Genomic DNA, 12,626 nt, shown 5'->3' with positions numbered 1-12,626 from the left:
CTGCACTACCACTACGCTACAACACCATGCTACTGTAATACTGCGCTAATACCATGCTAACGTAATACTGCACTACCACTACGCTACAACACCATGCTAGCGTAATACTGCGCTAACACCATGTTAACGTCATACTGCACTACCACTACGCTACAACACCATGCTACTGTAATACTGCGCTACCACTACGCTACAACACCATGCTACTGTAATACTGCGCTACCACTACGCTACAACACCATGCTACTGTAATACTGCGCTAACACTACGCTACAACACCATGCTACTGTAATACTGCGCTACTACTACGCTACAACACCATGCTAACGTAATACTGCGCTACCACTACGCTACAACACCATGCTAACGTAATACTGCGCTAACACTACGCTACAACACCATGCTACTGTAATACTGCGCTAACACCATGCTAACGTAATACTGCACTACCACTACGCTACAACACCATGCTAACGTAATACTGCGCTAACACTACGCTACAACACCATGCTACTGTAATACTGCACTACCACTACGCTACAACACCATGTTAACGTAATACTGCACTAACACCATGCTACTGTAATACTGCGCTAACACTACGCTATAACACCATGCTACTGTAATACTGCACTACCACTACGCTACAACACCATGTTAACGTAATACTGCACTACCACTACGCTACAACACCATGCTACTGTAATACTGCGCTACCACTACGCTACAACACCATGCTACTGTAATACTGCGCTAACACTACGCTACAACACCATGCTACTGTAATACTGCGCTAACACTACGCTACAACACCATGCTACTGTAATACTGCGCTACCACTACGCTACAACACCATGCTAACGTAATACTGCGCTACTACTACGCTACAACACCATGCTAACGTAATACTGCGCTAACACTACGCTACAACACCATGCTACTGTAATACTGCGCTAACACCATGCTAACGTAATACTGCACTACCACTACGCTACAACACCATGCTAACGTAACACTGCGCTAACACTACGCTACAACACCATGCTACTGTAATACTGCACTACCACTACGCTACAACACCATGTTAACGTAATACTGCGCTAACACCATGCTACTGTAATACTGCGCTAACACCATGTTAACGTAATACTGCACTACCACTACGTTACAACACCATGCTAACGTAACACTGCGCTAACACCATGCTAGCGTAATACTGCACTACCACTACGCTACAACACCATGCTACTGTAATACTGCGCTAACACCATGCTAACGTAATACTGCACTACCACTACGCTACAACACCATGCTACTGTAATACTGCGCTAACACTATTCTACCGTTGTACTGCGCTAACACTATTTTAGCATAATAGTGCGCTAACACCATGCTAGCGTAATACTGCGCTAACACCATGCTAGCGTAACACTGCGCTACCACAACACTACCATAATACTGCATTAACACCAAGCTACTATAATACTGCTCTAACACTATGCTACTGTAACACTGCGCTAATACCATGCTACCGTAATACTGCACTAACACCATGCTAACGAAACACTGCGCTACCACAACACTACCATAATACTGCATTAACACCAAGCTACTATAATACTGCTCTAACACTATGCTACTGTAATACTGCGCTAATACCATGCTACCGTAATACTGCGCTAACACCATGCTAACGAAACACTGCGCTAACACCATGCTACCGTAATACTGCACTAACACCATGCTAGCGTAATACTGCGCTAACACTACGCTACCGTAATACTGCTCTAACACTACGCTACCGTAATACTGCCGTAATACTGCTCTAACACTACGCTACCGTAATACTGCCGTAATACTGCTCTAACACTACGCTACCGTAATACTGCTCTAACACTACGCTACCGTAATACTGCCGTAATACTGCTCTAACACTACGCTGCCGTAATACTGCTCTAACACTACGCTACCGTAATACTGCTCTAACACTACGCTAACGTAATACTGCGCTAACACCATGCTACCGTAATACTGCTCTAACACTACGCTACCGTAATACTGCCGTAATACTGCTCTAACACTACGCTACCGTAATACTGCTCTAACACTACGCTACCGTAATACTGCTCTAACACCATGCTACCGCAATACTGCTCTAACACTACGCTACCGTAATACTGCTCTAACACTACGCTACCGTAATACTGCCGTAATACTGCTCTAACACTACGCTGCCGTAATACTGCTCTAACACTACGCTACCGTAATACTGCCGTAATACTGCTCTAACACTACGCTACCGTAATACTGCCGTAATACTGCTCTAACACTACGCTACCGTAATACTGCTCTAACACTACGCTACTGTAATACTGCCGTAATACTGCTCTAACACTACGCTACCGTAATACTGCTCTAACACTACGCTACTGTAATACTGCTCTAACACTACACTACCGTAATACTGCTCTAACACTACGCTACTGTAATACTGCTCTAACACTACACTACCGTAATACTGCTCCAACACTACACTACCGTAATACTGCAATAACTGTGCTAACACTACGCTACCGTAATACTGCCGTAATACTGCTCTAACACTACGCTACCGTAATACTGCTCTAACACTACGCTACTGTAATACTGCAATAACTGTGCTAACACCACGCTACCGTAATACTGCCGTAATACTGCTCTAACACTACGCTACCGTAATACTGCTCTAACACTACGCTACTGTAATACTGCAATAACTGTGCTAACACCGCTACTGTACTACTGCCGTAATACTGCTCTAACACTACGCTACTGTAATACTGCAATAACTGTGCTAACACTACGCTACCGTAATACTGCCGTAATACTGCTCTAACACTACGCTACCGTAATACTGCTCTAACACTACGCTACTGTAATACTGCAATAACTGTGCTAACACCACGCTACCGTAATACTGCCGTAATACTGCTCTAACACTACGCTACTGTAATACTGCAATAACTGTGCTAACACTACGCTACCGTAATACTGCCGTAATACTGCTCTAACACTACGCTACTGTAATACTGCAATAACTGTGCTAACACCACGCTACCGTAATACTGCCGTAATACTGCTCTAACACTACGCTACCGTAATACTGCTCTAACACCACGCTACCGTAATACTGCTCTAACACCACGCTACCGTAATACTGCATCCTGCACAGTTGGTCATGTGACTGTGTGTGGGTGTGGGAAGCAGCAGTGGGAGGATGTGATTGGTCGCTTACCCACACAATGGGGCTGGGCGGAGCTCCAGCGAGGGCGTGTGGTGTTCAAGCAGGTGGTGACCTCGTGACCTCTGACCTGGAAGCCTGGGTCACAGTGGAAGTGGGCCTGACCCCCAGGGTGAAGGTCAGTCACCGTCACCCCTCCCCCTTCCAGAGGAAGAGGAAACGGACAGGACAGCAGGAATGCTGAGGAGAAGAGAGGGATGAAGAGAGGAGGAGGAGGAGGAGGAGAGAGGGATAGAGGAGAAGAGGGATGGAGGGAGGGAGAGGAGAGGAGGAGAGAGAGAGTGATGGAGGGATGAAGAGAGGGAGAGGGAAGAGAAGAGGGATGGAGGGAGGCAGAGGGGGAGAAAAGGAGGCAGGGAGGGAGAGGGATGGAGAGAGAGAGAGAGAGGGAGGAGGAGAAGAGAGGGAGAGAGAGGGATGGAGGGGGGCAAGAGAGAGAGGAGAAGAGAGGGAGTGATAGAGGGATGAAGAGAGGGAGAGGGAGGAGGAGAAGAGAGGGAGGAGGAGAAGAGAGGGAGTGATAGAGGGATGGAGGGGAAAGGAAGGAGAAGAGAGATGGACGGAGAGAGGAGGAGAGAGAGGGAGGAGAGAGAGAGGGAGAAGGAGAGGGTGAGAGAGGAGGAGGAGAGAAGAGGAGGAGAGGGTGAGAGAGGAGGAGAGATGAAGGGAGAAGGAGAGGGTGAGAGAGGAGGAGAGAGGGAGGAGAGAGAGAGGGAGAAGGAGAGGGTGAGAGAGGAGGAGGAGAGAAGAGGAGGAGAGGGTGAGAGAGGAGGAGAGAGGGAGGGAGAAGAAGAGGGTGAGAGAGGAGGAGAGAAGAGGATGAGGGAGGGAGAGATGGAGAAGAGAGAGTAAGAGGAGGAGAGTGAAGGAGAGAGAGAGGATTGTAGGGAGAGGGGGTGTGAGAGAGAGTAGGAGGACATAGGGGGAGGAAAGGAGAGAGAGAGAAAGGAGGAGAAGAGGTGGTGAGTACCAGCCAATCACAGAGCAGATTACAGTATTGGGACACACCTGAGTGCTGGCATCGGCCAATCAGAGAGCAGATTACTGAGGAGTACCCTGGTAGTGCAGACTGAAGACCCCGTGATTGGTCTGCCGGAGGCTGCGATAGTGAATCTGCACCTGATTGGTGGAGCTTCGGATCACCTGACCCTCCTTCATGATGGTCTCATTGGCTAGCAGTTCTGGCTCCGCCTCCCCAACACCCAGAATAGTCAGGGACTCGTCCTTCCACAGATTGACCTTCTGGACCTGCACACACACACACACCTCAAATATTAACTCTCCCACACACACACACACCTCAAATATTAACTGTCCCACACACACACACACACACACCTCAAATATTAACTCTCCCACACACACACACACCTCAAATATTAACTCTCCCACACACACACACACACACACCTCAAATATTAACTCTCACACACACACACACACCTCAAATATTAACTCTCCCACACACACACACACCTCAAATATTAACTCTCTCACACACACACACACACCTCAAATATTAACTCTCCCACACACACACCTCAAATATGAACTCTCCCACACACACACACACACACACCTCAAATATTAACTCTCCCACACACACACACACCTCAAATATTAACCCTCACACACACACACACACCTCAAATATTAACTCTCTCACACACACACACACACCACCGATATTAACACATAACACACACACACACCCCACCAATATTAACACATAACACATAACACACACACACCACAATATTAACTCACACACACACACACACACACCACAAATTTTACAGTGTAACCGATACAGTGCTTTCATCATTACTCTGTCTTTTATCTCTTAAGGATAAGGAGTGAGAGCTGATTGGATAAGGAGTGACAGCTGCTAGCTGATTGGATAAGGAGTGAGAGCTGATTAGATAAGGAGTGAGAGCTGCTAGCTGATTGGATAAGGAGTGAGAGCTGGTTGGATAAGGAGTGAGAGCTGATTGGATTAGGAGTGAGAGCTGCTAGCTGATTGGATAAGGAGTGAGAGCTGATTGGATAAGGAGTGAGAGCTGGTTGGATAAGGAGTGAGAGCTGATTGGATAAGGAGTGAGAGCTGCTAGCTGATTGGATAAGGAGTGAGAGCTGATTGGATAAGGAGTGAGAGCTGCTAGCTGATTGGATAAGGAGTGAGAGCTGATTGGATAAGGAGTGAGAGCTGCTAGCTGATTGGATAAGGACTGCTAGCTGATTGGATAAGGAGTGAAAGCTGCTAGCTGATTGGATAAGGAGTGAGAGCTGATTGGATAAGGAGTGAGAGCTGCTAGCTGATTGGATAAGGAGTGAGAGCTGATTGGATAAGGACTGCTAGCTGATTGGATAAGGAGTGAGAGCTGATTGGATAAGGAGTGAGAGCTGGTTGGATAAGGAGTGAGAACTGCTAGCTGATTGGATAAGGAGTGAGAGCTGGTTGGATAAGGAGTGAGAGCTGATTGGATAAGGAGTGAGAGCTGCTAGCTGATTGGATAAGGAGTGAGAGCTGATTGGATAAGAACTGATAGCTGATTGGATAAGGAGTGAAAGCTGCTAGCTGATTGGATAAGGAGTGAAAGCTGATTGGATAAGGAGTGAGAGCTGATTGGATAAGGAGTGAGAGCTGCTAGCTGATTGGATAAGGAGTGAGAGCTGATTGGATAAGGAGTGAGAGCTGCTAGCTGATTGGACAAGGACTGCTAGCTGGTTGAAGAATTAAAGATTCATAATTATACAGGCAATAGCTGACAGCTGTGAACAGATACAATGAATCTAATAGAGTCTTTCAATGGCAGCTACGTTAAATGAATCTGATAGAGTCTTTCAATGGCAGCTATGTTGCATACGTTAATCTAAAAAGTCTTTCAATGGCAGCTACGTTAAATTAATCTGATAGTCTTTCAATGGCAGCTACGTTAAATTAATCTGATAGTCTTTCAATGGCAGCTATGTTGCATACGTTAATCTAAAAAGTCTTTCAATGGCAGCTACGTTAAATTAATCTGATAGTCTTTCAATGGCAGCTACGTTAAATTAATCTGATAGTCTTTCAATGGCAGCTACGTTAAATTAATCTGATAGTCTTTCAATGGCAGCTACGTTAAATTAATCTGATAGTCTTTCAATGGCAGCTACGTTAAATGTTTTGAAAAGGAACCAATGAACAAGTGTTAACACATTTTCAAGACATCATCAGGTGCCCTTACAAAAATGAAATGTTTGTGGCAGATTTGCAGCAAACTTCTGGATGATTTGTGGGAAACAAATGAGTTCACTAGAAAATATTACCAGAAGTTTGCCAGTGTTGGCCGCTAGTTCCGGCAAATGTGTTTGCCAGTGATTTACCACAACACTTACCACACAAAACTTCCATTGAATTTCTGGTGACAACCCTAATTTGCATATGGCATTGCTGCAAATTTGCTGCAACATTGCCAAAAGTTAACCACAACCATTTGCAACAAACCTAATTTGCATGTGAAAATATGACCTTGCCGCAAATTTGTGGCAACTGTTCACCAGAAACCTGACATTTCCGTAAGGGTGATCAGGTGAAGTTGATCACAAAGGTAAGGATCAGTTGGATCCCAGTTTCATGAAGTGCATCCTAGCAATACAAAAATACTGTAGTACAACACGCAAACACACACACACAAGTATTTTAAGTATTAACACAACACACACACACCACTCTATGCCGTATCCAGGATAAATGGCAATGTTTACCTGTATCTCTACGCTTTATCCGGGGTATAAGGCAATGTTTACCTGTATCTCTACGGTAGATGGCAATGTTTACCTGTATCTCTACGCCGTATCCAGGGTAGATGGCAATGTTTACCTGTATCTCTACGCCGTATCCAGGGTAGATGGCAATTTTTACCTGTATATCTACGGTAGATGGCAATGTTTACCTGTATCTCTATGCCGTATCCAGGGTAGATGGCAATGTTTACCTGTATCTCTACGGTAGATGGCAATGTTTACCTGTATCTCTACGCCGTATCCAGGGTAGACGGCAATGTTTACCTGTATCTCTACGCCGTATCCAGGGTAGACGGCGATGCTGTAGGTGCACTCCAGTGGGGACAGAGGAGCTGCCAGGGGGTCCAGAGACTCAACCAGGCCCTCCTTATCTGTCAGGCTGGAGTTACACTGAACTACACAACACACACACACACACACACACACACAGAGAGAGAGAGACATTAGACTCAACCAGGCCCTCCAGCCCCGTCAGCCCCGTCAGGCTGGCATTACACTGAACTACACAACACACACACACACACACACACACACACACAGAGAGAGAGACATTAGACTCAACCAGGCCCTCCAGCCCCGTCAGGCTGGCATTACACTGAACTACACAACACAGAGAGAGAGAGAGACATTAGACAGATATGCTGGCATTACACTGAACACACCGAGAGAGAGAGACAGAGAGAGAGAGAGAGAGAGAGAGAGAGACATTAGACAGATAGGCTGGACACACACACACACACACAATCATTAGACAGATAGGCTGGAGTTACACTGAACTAAACACACACACACACATACACACACATGTTAGCATCATGTTAGCATTAGCACTGAAAACTGTACTATATGGTATATACACTATATGGTCTTATCATTGACCATCAATTATCCTGGGATCAGTGTGCTGATGCTGTTTTTAAAAAGGGCCAACAACGTCTGTATTTTCTTAGGAAACTTAATTTTTTTAATGTTGATAACAACATTTTGACTCTTTTCTACAAGTCCTTTATCGAGAGTATTCTCTCCTATTGTATTGTATGGACATTCAAAAATCACACATAGGAACAAATTGGGGAAGAGTGTTAAAACCTGTGGAAAATTGTGGGGAAGGGTATGACAGGAGGGATATATGTGAAGTAGGCTACTGTGCAGTAGTTTTAGTTTTATTATGACCGACGCTAGCGAAGCTAGCGAAGCGGTCATATAATGATTGTCAAAGTTTTTTTTTTCTTTTTTTCCCGTCATCTACTTCCTGAATTTTTGGTCAACGATACCCGGGACACCGAAACACCGGTGCACATGAAATTTGGTGGGTATGTAGCCCCACTAGACTTTTATGGAAAAATTTCGTTTCGTCCCTGGGGGCCACTCCCCCCCTGTGCTGGGCCCCCCGAACCGCAAAAAAAACAGTTTTTCCTAAATAACTACCTGAACCGTGGCACTGAGGATGAAGAATCTTTTATGGTATGTTGGTCTCAAGGGCCCACATTTGTGATTTGCACCCCCCCCCCCCGGTAAAAAATGAAAATGCAATATTATTCTGCTTTAATCGCCCCTATCTTCAGTTAAGATGTTCAGAACTGCACCAAATTTTATGTGTATGATTGACCTGGCATTCTCTGGGGGTATGCCAAGTTTCGTAGAATTTCATCCATGGGGAGGTCTAAAAAAAATTAGGTTATGTGTACATTTAGTGACTGTACACTCATTGGCCTGTAGATGGTGGTGCACTCATATACACATGCACACACACACAGCCACGCACATACTATCGGTATTAGAACGGCCGATACATAATTACAAATTCAGTAGGATTAAAAGAAAGCCAAATATTCATCATCATCATCATGGCTGCATTTCCAGTATTGGCGATAAGTAGTCATTTGTCCACTAGATGGCGCATCGTTGCAGTGAGACGTAATTTTGTTGGAAGTTAAAAGTGGGTTGGAAAAACAATGGACGCTTCCTACAAGGACTGTAGTTTACCGCAGAGAACGTCTAATAAGGATAGGACGATGTTCACATGAAATGTAATTCCCATTTCTTCTTGAAGCCGAAATAAATCTGAGGATGTTTATCGGACATGCTTGGTTTTTACTGCAGGTACGTTAATCTTATAATATCAATAAGGACCAAGCCTAGGTACAATAATGTTACCGTTAGCGTTGGTTGAGTGATGGAGACCAATTTGATTGATTGCATTTGTAGAAAACTATAAATGCGGTTATACCAAGCAAATTGATAGCAGCACTGTAATTGTATCTTTCGACTGTCATTTGTTGCACGTGCTACAAAAATCATTCTGTGCAATGGAAGATTTACCAACGTTACACCGGTCTGATACAGTTTTGCCTATACATGCGTGAGACTGAGACGCCTGTTTATTTGTTTTAAGTGTGTGCAGGGTGTGAGAGGGGAATCGATGTGCTTTGATTCCAGCTTGGTAGTTGTAGTCTTTTAATTAAAAAGCACGTGTGTGTGAAGTATCCAAACAATGACACCTTCATTTCATTATGGCTGCTTTAGCAACACACCTTAAGCTACTGTGTAGTGGGTCCCATTAGTAGGGGAGATTATGTGAAAAATCGTTACGTGATGCCCAAAAATATCTCAAACAGGAAGTGAGTTTTTAAAGAAATTGAAAATGCTGCGCTCCCCGACACGAAATTGGCAGCTAATTCAAAGACCACCTAAACAACCTCTTAAAAGCTTCACATTTGCTATACATGTTCCTTGGGTGATCCTAAGACATCATAGAAGGGGTGCCCAAGAAAATCTCAAACAGGAAGTGAGTTTTTAAAGAAATTGAAAAATGCCGCACTCCCCGCCACAAAATTGGCAGCTGATTCATACACTACCTAAACAACCTGTTAAAAGCTTGACATTTTGTATGTATGTTCCTTGGGTGATCATAAGACATCCTAGAAGGGGTGCCCAAAAATAACTAAAACAGGAAGTGAGTTTGTAAAGAAATTGAAAAATGCTGTGCTCCCCGCCACAAAATTGGTAGCTGATTCAAACATCACCTAAACAACCTCTTAAATGCTTGAAATTTGGTATGTATGTTCCTTGGGTGATCCTAAGACATCGTAGAAGGGGTGCCCAAAAAAATCTCAAACAGGAAGTGAGTTTTTAAAGAAATTCACAAAAATTGCGCTCCCTTCTATCTCCCTTCTATCACCACCTAAACAACCTCTTAAAAGCTTATATATTCCTTGGGTGACCCTAAGACATCATAGAAGGAGTGACCAAACATATCTCAAACAGGAAGTGAGATTTTGAAGAAATTCAAAATGGCCACCCATATAATTGACAGCTGATTCAGAGGCCACCTAAACAACCTCCTAAAAGCTTGAAATTTGATATATGTCCCTTGGGTCTACGTTATCCTGGAAGATTACTCCAAGAAATCTCAAACGGGAAGTTCATTTTTAAAGAAATTGAAAAAAGGCTGCACTGCCTATCCACAGAATTGGCAGCTATTTCAAAGGCCACCTAAACAACCTCCTAAAAGCATGAAATTAGGTATGTGTCATAGATATGTCTCTGTTTTAAGCAGACAATATGGCTACACTATGGCTATATCCACCAATTGTCTCAAGGATACTATAAACACAGACACTCAAGTACCTCAGGCAGACCTCATAAAAAACATACAATTAAGCACACATGTCCCCTGCAACTTCTTAAGACACAGTAAAACACCACACTAGATTACATTAGTCCTAGTCTACATACTGCATATTTGCATCTATTCACATGCTCTGGCACATTGGCATAATACTGTGCAAGGCAACCCAGCATCCTGGCATCGGCACTTTCGAGAGCAGAGAGGCTCACCTTTGCTGCCACATTTAAGAGGTTCTGTACATACTTTGGCTGCCTCTGGTAAAAGTGTCCATAAAGGTGTCCAAAAATCATCTAATAATCCGGTTCCGGCGCAGTCGAGAGAGGCAGCCTGTCGAGGTAGCTCCGTGTCTCCGTGTTTTTTCTTAACGTCTTTTGTTTACTTTTTACTTTTTTTACTTTACAACTTTTTTGGATTACGCACTTTGAGAGTGTTTTTCATTCTATCCTATGGATATGGATCTATTACAATGCTCCAGCGGCAACAAACTTGTGTACACAAGGAATCAGCTGCTTGCAATACGACGGAATGCTGGTAGGGTTCACGTAAACATCCCGGAGGAGCTGTGGTGCTTTCGGGGGTGCAGAGCGGGAGTTAAAGTAAGGACTAGGCGTCGGGAGAAGAAGTGGCGACACAAGCCCTCAGTTCCTTCGATGGTTATGGGAAACGTGAACTCACTGGCCAACAAGACTGACGAACTGGCTGCCCTGGTAAGAAATCAGAAGTTGTACAGGGATTGTAGTTTGCTAAGCTACGGAGACGTGGCTAACAAGTCATATCCCCCCGGCTAACGTTGAGCTGCCCGGCTTCAGTGTAGCTCGTTTGGACAGAGACTGTAAACTTTCTGGCAAAAAGAAGGGAGGCGGACTGGTGCTATACATTAACAATAGATGGTGCAATCCTGCACATGTAACAGTAAAGGAGACTGTATGCTGTAAGGATGTGGATTTACTAGCGGTCAGTCTACGACCATACTACATGCCGAGGGAGTTCTCGCACGCCATTGTTGTTTGTGTCTACGTGCCGCCTCAAGCCCTCCCTGACACAGCGTGTGACGTCATTCACTCTACAGTCGCTAGGCTCCAAACTCAGCACAGTGATGCCTTCTTTGCCATCTCTGGTGACTTCAACCACATTACACTGGATTCCACCCTCACAAACTTTTACCAGTTTGTTGACTGCCCAACTAGGAAAAACAGGACAATAGATCTCATGTATGCAAACGTGAGCGATGCTCACAGTGCCACCCCCCTTCCCCCACTGGGGAAGTCGGACCATAACCTCATTCATTTGCAGCCAATGTACAAGCCAAAAGTACAGAGGCTACCAGTTGCCACGCGCACCTTCAGGCTCTGAGAGACTGCTTTGAGTCCACTGACTGGAGTGTGCTACTGAATGGAGAGGACTTTGAGGAGGTCACACATTGCACTACTGACTATCTGAACTTCTGTATGGACATTGTTGTTCCCACAAGGACTGTACGCTGCTATCCAAATAACAAGCCTTGGATAACCAGTAATGTCAAGACCCTTCTCAATAGGAAAAAGATGGCGTTTAAGGAGGGGGACATGGCAGAGCTGAGGCGAGTACAGGGGGAACTCAAGATTAAGCTGAAAGAGGCAAAGGAGGACTACAGAAGGAAGATGGAACAGAAGCTGCAAGAAAACAACATGAAGGAGGTGTGGGACTGTATGAAATCCATCACTGGCCTTAAGAAGAGCAGCAGCTCTGTGGAGGGAGACCTGGACAGGGCGAACCAGCTGAACCACTTTTACAACAGGTTCGATTGCCCACCCCCACCCCACCTCATTACCAGTGCAACACTCACCCCCACAATCACTGGATATTGCACCCCTCCCCCACATGGCGACCACGAACAAAGAGGTGACAACGACCTCAGTCAACAGCCATCAGACACACAGACCTCAGATG

At 44.9% G+C, this 12,626-nt stretch overlaps 1 protein-coding gene across 1 annotated transcript in view; it reads right to left on the bottom strand.

Moving 5' to 3' along the window:
- Window positions 1-12,626, bottom strand: part of sez6l2 (seizure related 6 homolog (mouse)-like 2) — a 58,094-nt gene that overhangs the window by 37,530 nt on the left and 7,938 nt on the right. The window contains exons 4-6 of the mRNA XM_076297593.1: window positions 7,331-7,461; window positions 4,336-4,528; window positions 3,275-3,460 (exon numbers count right to left, since the gene is read on the bottom strand). Coding sequence (XP_076153708.1) covers window positions 3,275-3,460; window positions 4,336-4,528; window positions 7,331-7,461 — 510 coding nt within the window. The remainder of the gene's footprint in view (window positions 1-3,274; window positions 3,461-4,335; window positions 4,529-7,330; window positions 7,462-12,626) is intronic.

The sequence above is a fragment of the Alosa pseudoharengus genome, unplaced genomic scaffold, assembly GCF_046254945.1.
Source record: "Alosa pseudoharengus isolate Yale_2024_CS ecotype anadromous, Long Island Sound unplaced genomic scaffold, YU_APseudo_1.1 YU_APseudo_1.1_scf_21, whole genome shotgun sequence".
In the NCBI taxonomy this organism is placed as follows: Eukaryota; Metazoa; Chordata; class Actinopteri; order Clupeiformes; family Clupeidae; genus Alosa; species Alosa pseudoharengus.
This window is presented reverse-complemented; position numbering and strand designations above follow the sequence as displayed.